A 13996-nucleotide genomic window follows, 5' to 3' on the forward strand; every position below is an offset into this window, starting at 1 on the left:
GAAGACCGTTTTCTGTGTAACTACTTGCTTTTTATGGTGTGCAAGCAGACTGCAAGCTTGCTAGAAATTAAGTATAAAACATACATATTTACAATATAGATTTCCTTTTAAAAAAAAAAAACATTCTAGAATTTTCACATTTTTCTAGTCCACAAAAAGGCCTCGTTGTGTTGACCTTCAGCTACAGTCTTTACGGATGTTGATGCCGTTCTATTATTGTAATTCCAGGTGGTTTAAAGTTCCATAATCCTGAGAAACTTCACCCTTTGCGCGGACGAGTCTTCAGCCTTTAAGGCCTTGGCTTACGCTAAGCAGGATCTCAAAAGACAGCCACCTGTGTTTCAAATAGCCAACTGCTCACTTCCTTCTCTTGTTGAAAATAAAAGCTGCTAGGGTTTAGAACGAATTGAGCTTAGAGTGACATCTGAAGTTTTTTTAATGACTGTAGCTCTTGTTTCAGGGTCTTTTCTGGTGCTACTTAGTGAAGAAGGTGAGCCTATTGTCATGTATGGGCTACTGTCTGGGTATAAGATGTTGTAGGGCACAGGGCACTCTTCTTCTTTTATGGTGACCTGAAGGTCTGGTTTGTTGGAGGTCACAAATGTTGCCATGCCCGGTAAGTTGTATGGTGCTCTGGGGCTTGCCGTTCTTATGCATTCTTTGATATCACGGTTCTTCATATGGAGTCGACTCTGAGAACGGAAAAAGAACAATGGTTAGCATCTTTAAAAGAAAACGCCAACAGCTCTATTAGCCAACGTACCAAACCATATTCAGCAACATGGATCATAACAAACCAGATACATATAAACTGCAGGGTGGACCGTTATGTTCCAGTATTTTAGTTAAGCACTTTTTTGTAGAATGTATAGAATGGATATTAATGTACTTTTACATGCATTCTTCATTGTGGGACAGCATGGGACATTAAACTATCCCTTTAAAGGTGGCCAGATCTGGAGTGTATTTTAAACATTTTAACTTTTGCATGCTTCATATTATGAATATTACTTAGAACATGTACATATTACGGATGCAGTGTTTATGGGGATATTCACAAAACGAGGCTAACAGGCTGCAAGTATGGATATAAGCTATACTGCCTTATATATAAGCATGAATATATTCCTTATGTATATAAGCCTTCCTTAGAACTGCCGGCACTGGGTTCCAAAACAGTTTTTGTATGCAGATCACGAGACAGATCCCGGCTACCATGACAGCGCACAGTGATGCTCTATTCCAAAGAGACAGACGGATCTGTATCTATGAGCCCAAACATCTCGCAGCGTTCCAATTTTCATTAGAATCACCCAGCAACGAGGGGCTGAAACCCCTTCTCACACGGACTACTGCATCGTATAAAACAAAGCCCCTCCTGACCTAAAGGTCTGGACAAAGCACATGTTTAGGTATCCTTATACTTTCTATAATGCAGCCGTGGCAGTATGTAATGTACTCTTGTAAACATCCACAATACTTATAATGCAAATCTGACACTTACCACGCCTTCCTCATCACTGGGTATGCTGTCCGTTTCACTTTCTGCCAATAATAAAAAGTAAATTAACAGAGTATTTTGAAAAAGAAACCGCCAAACCTCACCCCCTCAAACAATGTAATTAACAAAATGAAGATGAAGGCCTTTTATACCTATGTTAAAACCAAGTGTTAAAACACATCAGGGTACCGTTATGTAGAAAGCTGCACTGCAGGCAAAGAAAATGGTTTAATTATATATATACTGTGGTAAAGTGTATGGGAGAGTGGTTGATGGGATATATATCTCACCTGGTTTCCTCAGCCAGGCACGGTAGCAAACCCAGGATCCCTCAGGTGAAGCTTCCTAAGCTCATTACTGGGGAGGAAGCCTTAAAAGAGAGGGCTGTTGGGTTTGAGGGGGGAGGAGAAACTGAGTGAAGGAGCAGCTACAGCCAGTGCTGCAGCCCACCAGGTATGAAGCTTTACCTATGGAAAACCTGTTACTTTGCTTTGTGCCAGACCTTAGGCTTGTAGAGAGGTATCCGGATGTTTAGTTAGAGCCGGACAGGCTTAGAGTTTGTTTTGTTTTCAAGGTGCTCTGTGCCTACAGCATCCAAATAAACATGCTTTACGTTTGAAACCTGTGTGAATACAGTCATTGCCGCCCCATGTGTGAGCTGTCCCCTACAATATATATATATATATATTCCCTTACAAGCCCCTGCTACGAGGCTCGTAACTGGATCTATACACTGTGCGCGGGAAAAGTACATATTGCTAGAAAACAATAATTACCTTGCTTTCTCCCAGGTTGTGCCGCATTGAGGCCCTTGCTGTGCATGTTCAGCCCTGCATGCATGGCTACTACACAAACTACTAACCTGCAAATGAGGAAACCGGAGAGATCTGAAGTGGATAATGCTGCATCCTGGTGGCCGGCTGATCGTCGCTCTCGGTCATTACTTCTACCACTTGGCAGACATCGGGTGGGTTAGTGACAATCATCTCATCCACCATACTGTTGCTGTAAAAAGGGTCTTCTGTCGGGGATAACAATAGGCATTAATCTACTAATATTTTACAATGCTATTATTATTTATTGTTTTATGTAGCGCCACCATATTTTACAATGGGTAGACAGCACATCACAAAAAGTTTATAACATAGCAACTTGACAGGTGAGGAGGATCCTGCTAAGAAGAGATGCTTCATATCGTATAATACATAGGACGCAGCAGCATTTTAGTAGAATACCAGTGGATGTCCTGTATGTGGGAAAATCATTCTCCCCCAATACAATGTTATTAATGGAGAAGACATAATTCAGCTAAGTATTCGGCTGTTAAAATAGAGGAAACAAGGGGTACGCATGAAAGCCTCCTAAAGCACAGGCTTCCAGAACAGGCACTAGCTAATATCTCCTAAGGCGTAATAAATAAATAAGTTAAAAAAAAAGTAGCAAGCCGTTGCATTTCTTTGCAAGATGCCTTGGCTCCCTCTCCCTGACATTGATCATGATTGTAAAGCAGTTTACAAAGATAAAAACAGTTTTACAATTATTATTTTAAACCGGATGAACCGAAAAATTCTGATGGTTAATAATTTACGTTAAATGTGTGATGTGGCTCATCGACCTCAATGTAAAGAAGAAAAATATTTGTGCCTCTTTTTAAGTGGTTACAAGAACCACAAACCGAACAGGCGCTTGATATTCTCAAACAGTCGAGGCTGACACGTTAACTTCCTGGAGCAGCCTGTGTCCACTTCCTGTGTTGCGTAATCGGAGGCAATGAATGGACTTTGTCTTGGTATTGCTTCACGTCGGGGCTGTGTATATCTACGAAGCACACATTCTTCTTCTTGTACTATGGAACACCTCCCCCACGCCCTATGCCTGTTACAGCATGATAAAACATTGCAAGAAATTGCACAAAGAGATCAGGTTGCTCACTACAGATGCCTGTTAACCCCTACAGCACCTCAACAGGTTGACCTGGGCTGATAGCAAGTCCCTGCAAAGAAGCTATATTTGTCTTCCCCGTAACTTGCCCGAATATGACCGTTTATACTCCTGAAAAGTGAGTGCTTCATAACACAATGGCCAAGGACCCCGTTAAAGACCCCTGGTTCTTGTTAAAAAAAAATAAAAAAATCAGTGGCACTTACCCCCAATGTTTACTGTGCTATCAACTTCATTATGTTTTGCCGGATACAGTATTGTATACTGAGGGGCCACTGTGCATGTTCCCCTCCTAAATACTTCCTTAGGCAATGGAGTCTGACTTGGTTCTTCCTACAAAACACACACAGCTTACATACCAGCGCAGACACAGAGTCGGGGAGAGACACACACACACAGAGTCGGGGAGAGACACACACACAGAGTCGGGGAGACAGACACACACACACAGAGTCGGGGAGACAGACACACACACACAGAGTCGGGGAGAGACACACACACAGAGTCGGGGAGAGAGACACACAGAGTCGGGGAGAGAGTCACACACAGAGTCGGGGAGAGAGACACACAGAGTCGGGGAGAGAGACACACACAGAGTTGGGGAGAGAGACATGGCCATGGACTGGAACATATACCTGTTTCACTTCCTTTTCAGTCTTCAATCTTTTTCCTTAAACAACAACAAAAAAGACAAGAGAAATAATCATTCTACTGTATAAATATACTATAAAAATCAAATAATGAAGAGCAAAAATTTGCACCCCTGAAATATTTGCCAGGATTATCCAAGAATGAATTGCTATCTCTCTCTATATCTATCTATATAGATATATCTGCATATATAAGTCTGCAGGATCCCACAGGATCTGTGATTCTGTCCAATTGATACTGAAGTGAGGGTCAGGGGGTCTTTATTGAGCCGATTTAGGGAGTCTTGATCACATTTTCTGTAAAAAGCAAACTTATTTGGAAGTGCAGAATGGGAGAGAAAAACAGGATAGAATGTCTAATCAGAACTATTGGGAAGTTTTCATCTTTCATGAATAAGTCCAAGGCAGGAAACGGCAGAACACACAGCGGCCGATGCATCAGTCTTTGGAAGAGATCTCTTATTGCGAAAGTCTTTTCTGCTGCGTGTATGAGTAATAACTTCCCATAACATATTACACAACGTCTCAGACTTTCGTAAAGTGCATGACATTCTGCTTTTTACAACAAAGCGTGGAATGCTAGCAAAGTCCACAATCAGAGAGACAACCTACACGACGAGACGCATGAATATCGCTCAAACGATAAAACGTGTTCACCATAAGATGCGTTCATTTTAATAAACTTGGACTTTTTTGCTGCAATAGTTACTTCAAGAGGTCAAAAAGTAACAATTTGGCACACGTTATTTACGAATTCTGTGTTAAATTGCCTATTTTGCCCATACTTTGTCAGGTAATTGAATCCGGCTCACAGCAAGTCTCCTCTCGCACGCACATTTCACAAGAGACAATAGTGTTTCTTTGTAAGCGCTGATCGTGAACACAGAATGCCTCCCGGTCTATACATGAAGACGTCAGATAACTAGCAATACTGTACATATTAATTTGTTTTATATTAGCGGTATCATCTTACAAATCTATGTCATCCGCTCACAGATTTCAGTTCCCACCGTGGTGGAGAGTAGAATAGAGCGTGTAGTATATGCACCTCGCATTCAGTTTTTACTGTGATTATTGCTCTCAATTTTTCTTATATTTTTTTCATATCATTCAATGCTTTAATTACATTTCCTTTATTGTAAACTTTTTTGAGCAGGTTCCTCCTAAGCTCTTGTTTTTTTATTTTTTATTATTATTATTAGTAGTAGTATTATTATTATTGCTTTATATAGCGCCATCATATTGTATACCGGGTAAACAATGTAGTATATAACAAACATTTGACAAAGACCAAGTGGTAATGAGGTCCCTTTAAAGCTGTTTAAAATACAATAAAAAAGCATAACCTTCAACATTGTAGGTGTCCAAAGCGTGTTACCTATGGGGGGGCTGGTGCCAGAACACTATGTGGCCACCCCCCACCTTACACAAAGAGCCACCTCGTAAAACACGTAGCTTCAGAGCCCACATGGAAGCTAAACTAAGCATAGCAAAGCCACGGGTGTTCAATAAGTATCTTATTTATGACGGTGCAAATTAAGTAATTCATTACTAGCACGGCTACAGGTAACGATAAACCGTCATACCGTAATATATTAATTAGGTAGGTAATTTAGCCATTAAATTACAACTGAACTGCAGCAAATTAAGCTCTGTTTGCCAACATTATTTTTCAATCTTTTGCTGCCTATTTAGAGGACAAAGATTTACGGCAAACAGGGGCTTTTGGGCTAAGCTTGCCTGGGTTTGGATCGTTTACGGTAAATTTGTGCTTCTCCTCGAGGCCCATTCCTCGTTCCCAGCACACCTCAGTTACTACATGCTCAGTGAGACGATGCCTCTAACAACCCAAGAGTTATCACCGGTTCCAAGGCTAAATACATAGTAAAGACCCAATAATGTATTGGACAAACCGGTTAAATATAGCGGACTTTAGCCCCCTACATATAAGCTCTAACCCACTAATGATTAAACCACGAACATCGTAACCATGAGGGCTGCCGATTGTGCCAGCAACGGATCGGGCATAGCATTCATTCTGTACCTCGTTTCGAAGGCCTTTCTGCTAGAGGAATCATTCTGTAAACCCTGAAGGCATTATTTCCTTTCTTCATGCTTTTATCCTTAACTTCCTCCAAGTCTGGCAACGAATTCATCGCACATCGAAAGTTGGCTTTCCATGTCTTGGGGTCCGGTTTATCAATTCCAGGCTGATATTTACCTATAAAAGGAGGGGGGGGGGGGGAATCATAAAATTGTAAGAGAAAAAAATATATATATATTTTCTCAATTTGGTAACATTTCAAGTGCCACCTTACATTCACATGCATTATTTTGCCACAGCTAAATATATATTATTCAGTGTCTCTAATGCAATAAAATAAAAAAAGAGCAATTCAGAACTTTAGCAATGTGGTGTCACACACCGGCCGTGACATCATCACCATGGCTTTCTGAGCTCTTACAATTGAGATAGTTTGTTTGTGTACAATAAATAAATTATTGTTCTATACCTGTATGAATAGCCCAGTTCCTAAATAAAGGGGCATCTTTTTCAACATCCCAACCGTGGCGCGCTGCATGCATCCAAGGAATCTGAAAAATTTTCTTTTCCTTATTAAAGAAGAAAACAAAACAACAATTTGTTACCTGGTTTATAAAAATGTAGGATATTTTACCTTTTTCTTCCAAAATGAATAGATACCTGCAGGGAGAATATGTTGCACAACCATAACAAGAAATCTTTGCAACAGGCAGTAGAATCTCCAAGCACTGAAATGGTTAAATATACTGCCTGGAAAGGCATTCCAGGTATCTACTACTCATTCGGTGAAGCAGTGCTTTCATACATCACACCTCAGTTTCCAACATCAATAAATACCCCGTTACTCCAGTGAGTAATTCCTTGATTATCGTATTATCCGGCCCATACGGTGTATCGGGAGGTTATAAGAAAACTAGAACTGATATACTAAGCTATTTCCACAGCGCTGAGTTCTTGCTTTGTTTTGTTTATTGGTCATTATTATTCTAGCAGCAACCCTGGAATCTGAACGTTTGTGCCGTTTAGGTCATGTGCTCCCCTTTCTGTATATTTTCAGGTTCTGACCAAACATTAGGGTCGCGCAGCCCCTCCTGCCACACCGGTGCCCCATTAATGGTGTCCAGAGAAGGCTTTCAATGGTTTGAGAGTCTCTGGCGTTTAAATGCAGCGCAGTCCCACTGATTCAGCTCCTTGGTAAGCAATATAGCCATGAGAAATTAGACAGGACTCACCAAACTTGGGGTGCTTTGACGAAGTGGCGGACTAACCGATATACGGCCATACAGTGTGACGGAATCCCCAATGTTTATACCGTTTTTGAATTTTTCATTTTTATTTACTGTATATGCTCCAAATGTGTTGTATCATGAATTGTATGTCCTGATGAACACGGATTGTGGTCTTCAATCACCGACATACGCAATATGTAGATCAATAAAATGTGAAATTAATAAAACTGGGTACAAATAGTTTATAGAACTACCACGAGTCACGCTGAGAACGATGAAAAACTTTTTAATATTATACAGATATGTGATCCCAGCTTTAAACAGCCATGACTGGCACAGCCAGAGAATTGTATGCAAATCTCCTCCCGTCCCTCGTGATTCGTTTAAATCCTACCATCAAACAATCTAAGAAGTTGTAACGTATTCCGGATATTCTTTTCCAGCAGAGCGAGTTTTTAGTACAAGAGATTTACCATAAAACTATCAGCTTGAGTATCTCACAGGAAGAAAGCAATCGAAAAGGTGATCTGGCAGCCGTACGGCAGCACTTACACTCAGCGCAACACAAACCAAGTGCTGCTTTTACATGAATAATTAAAACAATTTGTAATTATTAGGATCATGAAAAATCCGGAATGGTAGCTCACTTTGAATTGGAGACGGTTATAGAACCTGCTGCCTTGAAATGTTTGCTTTTAGGGAACACTTTAAAGTCTGACCGCTTTCATCAGCAGGCCTCACATTACACACGCTATGAGCCGGCTCTCGAGGAGCGCAGATCGATAGGATGGAGGGTCCACGCGCCTCCTCAACAGAACATTTATAATCCCGAGTGCTTCCTCCGCCACCCGTACAACAGAAACTGTAACGCTTGGGGGAGACGAGATAAATAGAGCTAATCACCCTTTAAAAGCCTACAACAGACGCACAGCTTAGAGGAGAGCTGTGGCCCACCGGACTACTCAATTGCCCACTACGACAGTGGGCCCCTACTGAACGACTCAAGGGGTGCTGCCTTCCTGGACATAAATCCGCCGAAGCTGCGCATGAGGATTTCTCCAGGAGGTGCGGAAACGTGCATCGCCCACAACCTAAAAACCCTTAACGCTAGAAGTGACTACTTTTCACATTATCTGACCTTTCATGATGTCCCACTTACATTACGGAGTGCTGCACAGTGTATATGTATATATATATGTACACACACACACACACACACACACACACACACGGTAACTGCTTCTGCGTGCCGAGATAATTACTCATGTATTATAACCTTTTGTTCTAACATTTCTTCTCAACTGAAATAAACCTTGCTGCTTCAATTTGTTAAACCCCTTTATGTATTTAATATAAAAAAGAAAAAAATAAATACATTTATGGCTGATTTTGGGAATATCACATTATTCTTCGTCATCTTAACATGACTAATATTCATAAATATAGATTCATTGCTGATGGAAAACCGGAAAAAAAGAAAACAAAAATTAAATAGGCCGTTTATCACTTGAATATACTTTTATTTACTGTTTTATATAGCGCCATCATATTCTGCAGTGCTGTACAGCGAGTATACAGAACATTCCTACTGTCTACTGAATGGGTCCTCCCAATGCCTGTGTGCATGCGCATATACTTCTCTCACAGAGTAAACGTAGCTATAATAACGTTATATCAGATCCTCGATGTACAAACAAAGGAGGCAGAGAACGGTTGACCGACTTGCATCATGAGATGTCACACACCTGATAACCTGTCAGAACCAAGGGTTTTCCCCCTACCTTACTAAATACTTCCTTGTGATAATGTAATACATATACTTTCAACAGGGAAAGGGGGTGATGTCTGCTTTCGGGTTATTCAGAGCATGTTTATTATATACACACAATATATTTTGGTTTAATGTAATAGATATGAATGTAAATGACACACACAGTATGACTGTACAATGCCCTAATAAATGTATATCAGTTATGTATTTAGTGAATACCCAAGTAATGAGTAGCTGCTCTTGTCTGTTTATAATATGTGACCCCAAACGTTACAATGGCCTCATTGTTTCACTTTCACTCTTTCTAGAATAGAATTGTAACGGGACTCAGCCTTGTTACTGTTTCTTTGCGGTTTGTTACACGTGTTCCATGATGTCCCAGCCTGCGCCTACAGTAATGTCTTCCCTACGCCCCGGAGCCCGCCAGCGCCTACAGTAATGTCTTCCCTACGCCCCGGAGCCCGCCAGCGCCTACAGTAATGTCTTCCCTATTCCCAGGAGCCCGCCAGCGCCTACAGTAATGTCTTCCCTACACCGCAGAGCCCGCCAGCGCCTACAGTAATGTCTTCCCTACACCGCAGAGCCCGCCAGCGCCTACAGTAATGTCTTCCCTATTCCCAGGAGCTCGCCAGCGCCTACAGTAATGTCTTCCCTACACCGCAGAGCCCGCCAGCGCCTACAGTAATGTCTTCCCTATTCCCAGGAGCCCGCCAGCGCCTACAGCAATGTCTTCCCTATTCCCAGGAGCCCGCCAGCGCCTACAGTAATGTCTTCCCTACACCGCAGAGCCCGCCAGCGCCTACAGCAATGTCTTCCCTATTCCCAGGAGCCCGCCAGCGCCTACAGTAATGTCTTCCCTATTCCCAGGAGCCCGCCAGCGCCTACAGTAATGTCTTCCCTACACCGCAGAGCCCGCCAGCGCCTACAGTAATGTCTTCCCTATTCCCAGGAGCCCGCCAGCGCCTACAGTAATGTCTTCCCTACGCCCCGGAGCCCGCCAGCGCCTACAGTAATGTCTTCCCTACGCCCCGGAGCCCGCCAGCGCCTACAGTAATGTCTTCCCTACGCCCCGGAGCCCGCCAGCGCCTACAGTAATGTCTTCCCTACGCCCCGGAGCCCGCCAGCGCCTACAGTAATGTCTTCCCTACGCCCCGGAGCCCGCCAGCGCCTACAGTAATGTATTCCCTACGCCCCAGAGCCCGCAAGCAGAACTTAAGCCATGACGCAAAACAGTCCATTGCAGTGCAGAATACTTACATCCATTATTCCAGTTTTCTTACTAAAGTACACAACAACGCATATTATGCAATCATAACTATAAACGGTTAGGATGTAGACGTTATTACAAGAACAAAAAGGGAAGAGAAAGGGAAGAGATGAATTGTTTTGTTGTTTCAATAGGACTGATAAGCATAGTGCTGCAGGACTTAAAGGGAAACTCCAGTTTATGAAACATTTTAGACTTCCTGCTTCAAAACAAACTTGTTGAGAATAAATTTACTTTGAAAAAGAAAAAAAAACAAAAAAAAACAAACAATCTAAAAGAAAGCAGTGCTTACCTGATTTAACCATTTTAGCCCAGGTATACAATTTGCATTGATCTGTTCTTCCAACCACGGTCGCATGCGCATTCTTTCTACGGGCATCTTTGCCAAATCAGCACGATGGAACTGTAGGAAATAAATAAAGCTTCTTTTTGAACACATCATCAGCAACTAAATACATCTATACATTTGGACCTTCTTCAAATAAAAAAAGAAAAGAAAAAAGTTCAGGATTAGTATTACAGAAGTAAAATAAATTACAACTAAACAATTGTCAAAAAAATTAAATACTGAAAAAAAGTATTAATTAATGAATTGAACCATGCTTTTAAAGTCCTCGCCATGTTTTTATATGACTAGCAATATAAATGTCTTATTAAATAATGCAATCCGAGTACCATTAAAACGCTCCAAAAAAATTTTTTTAAAAAAAATCAGTCGTGGCACATTTTAGCACCAGCCATAAAATCTCGGAATGGATAACTTTTAGTTTAGTTTTAAGCATAAAAAGAGGGCACATTCATTCAAAAGGTTTATTTGGGAAAGGTGGAGCCGCAAAATTAGACAGAGAGTTTTAAGAAATGAATGTGTACGGAACCAAGAATCATTTCAGTATAACAAGCAGATAAATAGTTAAAAAAATAAAAAAGATACAACACCATCATGGATATGAAGCAGACACTAATAATCATAATGTCACTTTAGTTACCCCAGAGTTGCAGTGCTTTACTAAAAGCCAAGGAAACAGAACTGATCTGCATATCCTTCCTATACGAGTCAAAGAATTGGTTGTGATAAATTCTTTCCTTTCTTACAGGAATATTGTACAGCACATATCCACAGATAACACACATATATTTATATATCCCTTCGGCACTCCTATGTGAGAAATCTATTCTCATTTAATGGCAGTCGTTCTTAAATAAGGTGAAAAATTATTAACAATACTGCGCTCCACTTCTATGCAAACAACCGATATAACACAATGTTCCATCCTGTACAAACAACCGCTCTCATAATCCTGGCAAGAAAACACGTGCTCCATAAACACATTAAAAACTAGCTGGCGTGATGACAGAACAATATCACGCAAATGAAAAAGGACGGTACAGTGTTACACTGATCCCACCTAAAGGGCAGCTCACTGAGGGTGCACTTAGTTGCTGTGAGCAGCCTAGAGAAGACATGAAGTATGGCGGAAATAAGTCACCAACCGTTTTTCCGCTGGCACGCGCATGTGATAGCAAGTATAACAGACACATCTATCCATAAAATGTTTACAAATTCCCCTTTCCTCTCCTGAAGCCCCACTATGGTTGCCTAAAATGTTTTGAGGTCTGCATGTATAACAATCAATAGAATGAGATCTGCTAATGGACCTCATCATAATGACACAGAAGGAATACCGTTCCCAACGCAGCCTGTTTAATAAATTAGGACCCAATTCTGTTCTCTACGTTTTTTTCTTTAGTAAATTTACCAATATATGCAGATTTGGATGTGTGGTCTGGCAAAGAGGAACCTTCCAACACGGATATATTTTAATGCTTCATTATCTTCAAAGGCTACTGAAACCATTCAAAAACTCTGCAAATATCAAGATTGTTCTCCCATGCCTCGACGATCCCTCGGCTACATATACTCGATAAAGAAGAAGGAAACGCTAAAGCAACATCATGCAAAAAAAACTAAATACCAAAAAGGCCGCAGTACTTTCAGTTTTCATTTTGCTTCCAGATGCTCAGGAACGCCAAACCGTTTACAGACATTTTAATAGCAAGGTTTCCATAGGAAATGATTCTCATTAAGCACACGTCCGCCGTCTAAGCCAAGGTTTCAGAGAACGGACTTTCTTGTGAATATATAAATAACTGGGAAAGTGTGAAAGCAGCATTTCATATAATTCATAATGTTACACAGGCAAAGCATAAAATCAGTTGGTTTTCCAGGGCTTTATTTACGGCGGGCATCTTTAACGATGGGCCCTGGGTCCAGCCTCACCTAAGAGTCTAATGGCAGCTGTCACTCGGAGCCTCCAAGACCCACAAACCAAAGCAAAATAACGGACTGTACGTTGCATGGACAACCTTGTGTGTTTGCGGGTCATTGGTTTTTGTTTGCGTCTTGCCGCTAAACAAAAATAGGGACATTCTGATGTGGCTTCAAATCGATGACACCTACAGATCTTTGTTAAAAAACTTAAAAGGGAGAAAAAAACAAAAAAAAACAAAGGAAAAGTGCGAAGAGGGAGAGCGGGGACTGTTTAATGAATTAGTCAGATTAAAAAAAAAAAGTCAGTTCAAAGTCAGAATAACACAATGAGACATTGTCGAAACAGGTATTATTGACTAGATCACGTTTTTGTTCCAACATGTAAGCACACTACGGGATCAAGCATATGTTTACCTCCAAGCATCCGCGTTTTAAAATGATATTAAAATGTGATGTTTTTAACAACAGCCTATGTTTGATATGATAAACCAGTGTAAACGCTTTTAAGAAGCCCTTTCCTGAATCATCTAAAGAGAAAGAATTCTTTATTTGGTTTTACAAAGACAGCTTCCCCTTTAATGAATGTTTTGCGTTTTTTCACTTCTCCTTCCTATTTTATGTTCTTATAAGAGACTCTCGGCTGATTCTTCAATGTAACAGAAATAATATTTATTTGCAATTATTCATGTTGGGAGGAATTCCTCTCCACAATTCTGTGTGTGTGTGTATATTATATATATATTTATATATAGTTTAAGTGTGTCCTAAATTACATTACATCAACAGCTATCTGCTTGCTTTTAAATCTCAATTCCTTCCATGGTTGTGACACAAAAACACATACATATACATATATAATAAATGGTCTATAAAACTAATAAGCTTGCCCCACACACAATACACAGGAGCCACTACTCCCGGGTCAAAGCCCCCAGTGAGCATTGGCCTCCCGTGACACGCAGAAAAGAAAAGCTGGCTCTGTGTGGAGCTGGCTGGTCAAACAAACCGACCGTACTGGTTTGGAGACATGTGCCAGGAAACGTTTCCTAGTTGCCACGATGACCTGGTTAACCATTGCTCATCTCAGTTTGATCCATCAAACTAACCAGAAGCGGGGTCAGGTTCCCACCGCTAGGACCGATAATCCGTGTTAAAATCCATTTTGCCTGACGGCAAATCTGTGCATGTCGTACGAATTGCAAATTTACCAGTTTGTCAGTTCGTACAAAAATGAGGCCACACTCCCCACAAAACTAACTAAAATGAAGCAGGCCAACATTCACTCACTCTCTCTAAACTTGTCCCTACCATCTCTGCCGATCAC

The 13996-nt window shown here is 41.1% G+C and overlaps 1 protein-coding gene across 1 annotated transcript; it reads right to left on the bottom strand.

Annotated features, from left to right (window-relative positions):
• Positions 1 to 389: 389 nt before the first annotated feature.
• On the bottom strand, positions 390 to 10782 carry LOC149285565 (interferon regulatory factor 2-like). The gene is made up of 8 exons (XM_089495170.1): positions 10696 to 10782; positions 6606 to 6705; positions 6137 to 6313; positions 4078 to 4112; positions 3649 to 3775; positions 2364 to 2522; positions 1505 to 1545; positions 390 to 692 (listed from the first exon to the last, which is right to left on the bottom strand). Exons 1-8 carry the CDS (start codon positions 10780 to 10782, stop codon positions 390 to 392), a joined length of 1029 nt encoding a protein of 342 aa, XP_089351296.1.
• Between the last annotated feature and the right edge of the window lie 3214 nt (positions 10783 to 13996).

Source organism: Sceloporus occidentalis, unplaced genomic scaffold, assembly GCF_023333645.1.
Source record: "Sceloporus occidentalis isolate IW3139 unplaced genomic scaffold, rSceOcc1.0.p SCAF_77, whole genome shotgun sequence".
Taxonomy (NCBI): Eukaryota; Metazoa; Chordata; class Lepidosauria; order Squamata; family Phrynosomatidae; genus Sceloporus; species Sceloporus occidentalis.

Coding starts and splice junctions, on each gene's coding strand:
- LOC149285565 (XM_089495170.1), bottom strand. CDS start 10,782: ATGCCCGTAGAAAGAATGCGCATGCGACCGTGGTTGGAAGAACAGATC. Junction 6,314..6,605: donor GAACTGGGCTATTCATACAG/GTATAGAACAAT, acceptor CTCCTTTTATAG/GTAAATATCAGCCTGGAATT. Junction 2,523..3,648: donor TAGCACAGTAAACATTGGGG/GTAAGTGCCACT, acceptor TATCCCCGACAG/AAGACCCTTTTTACAGCAAC.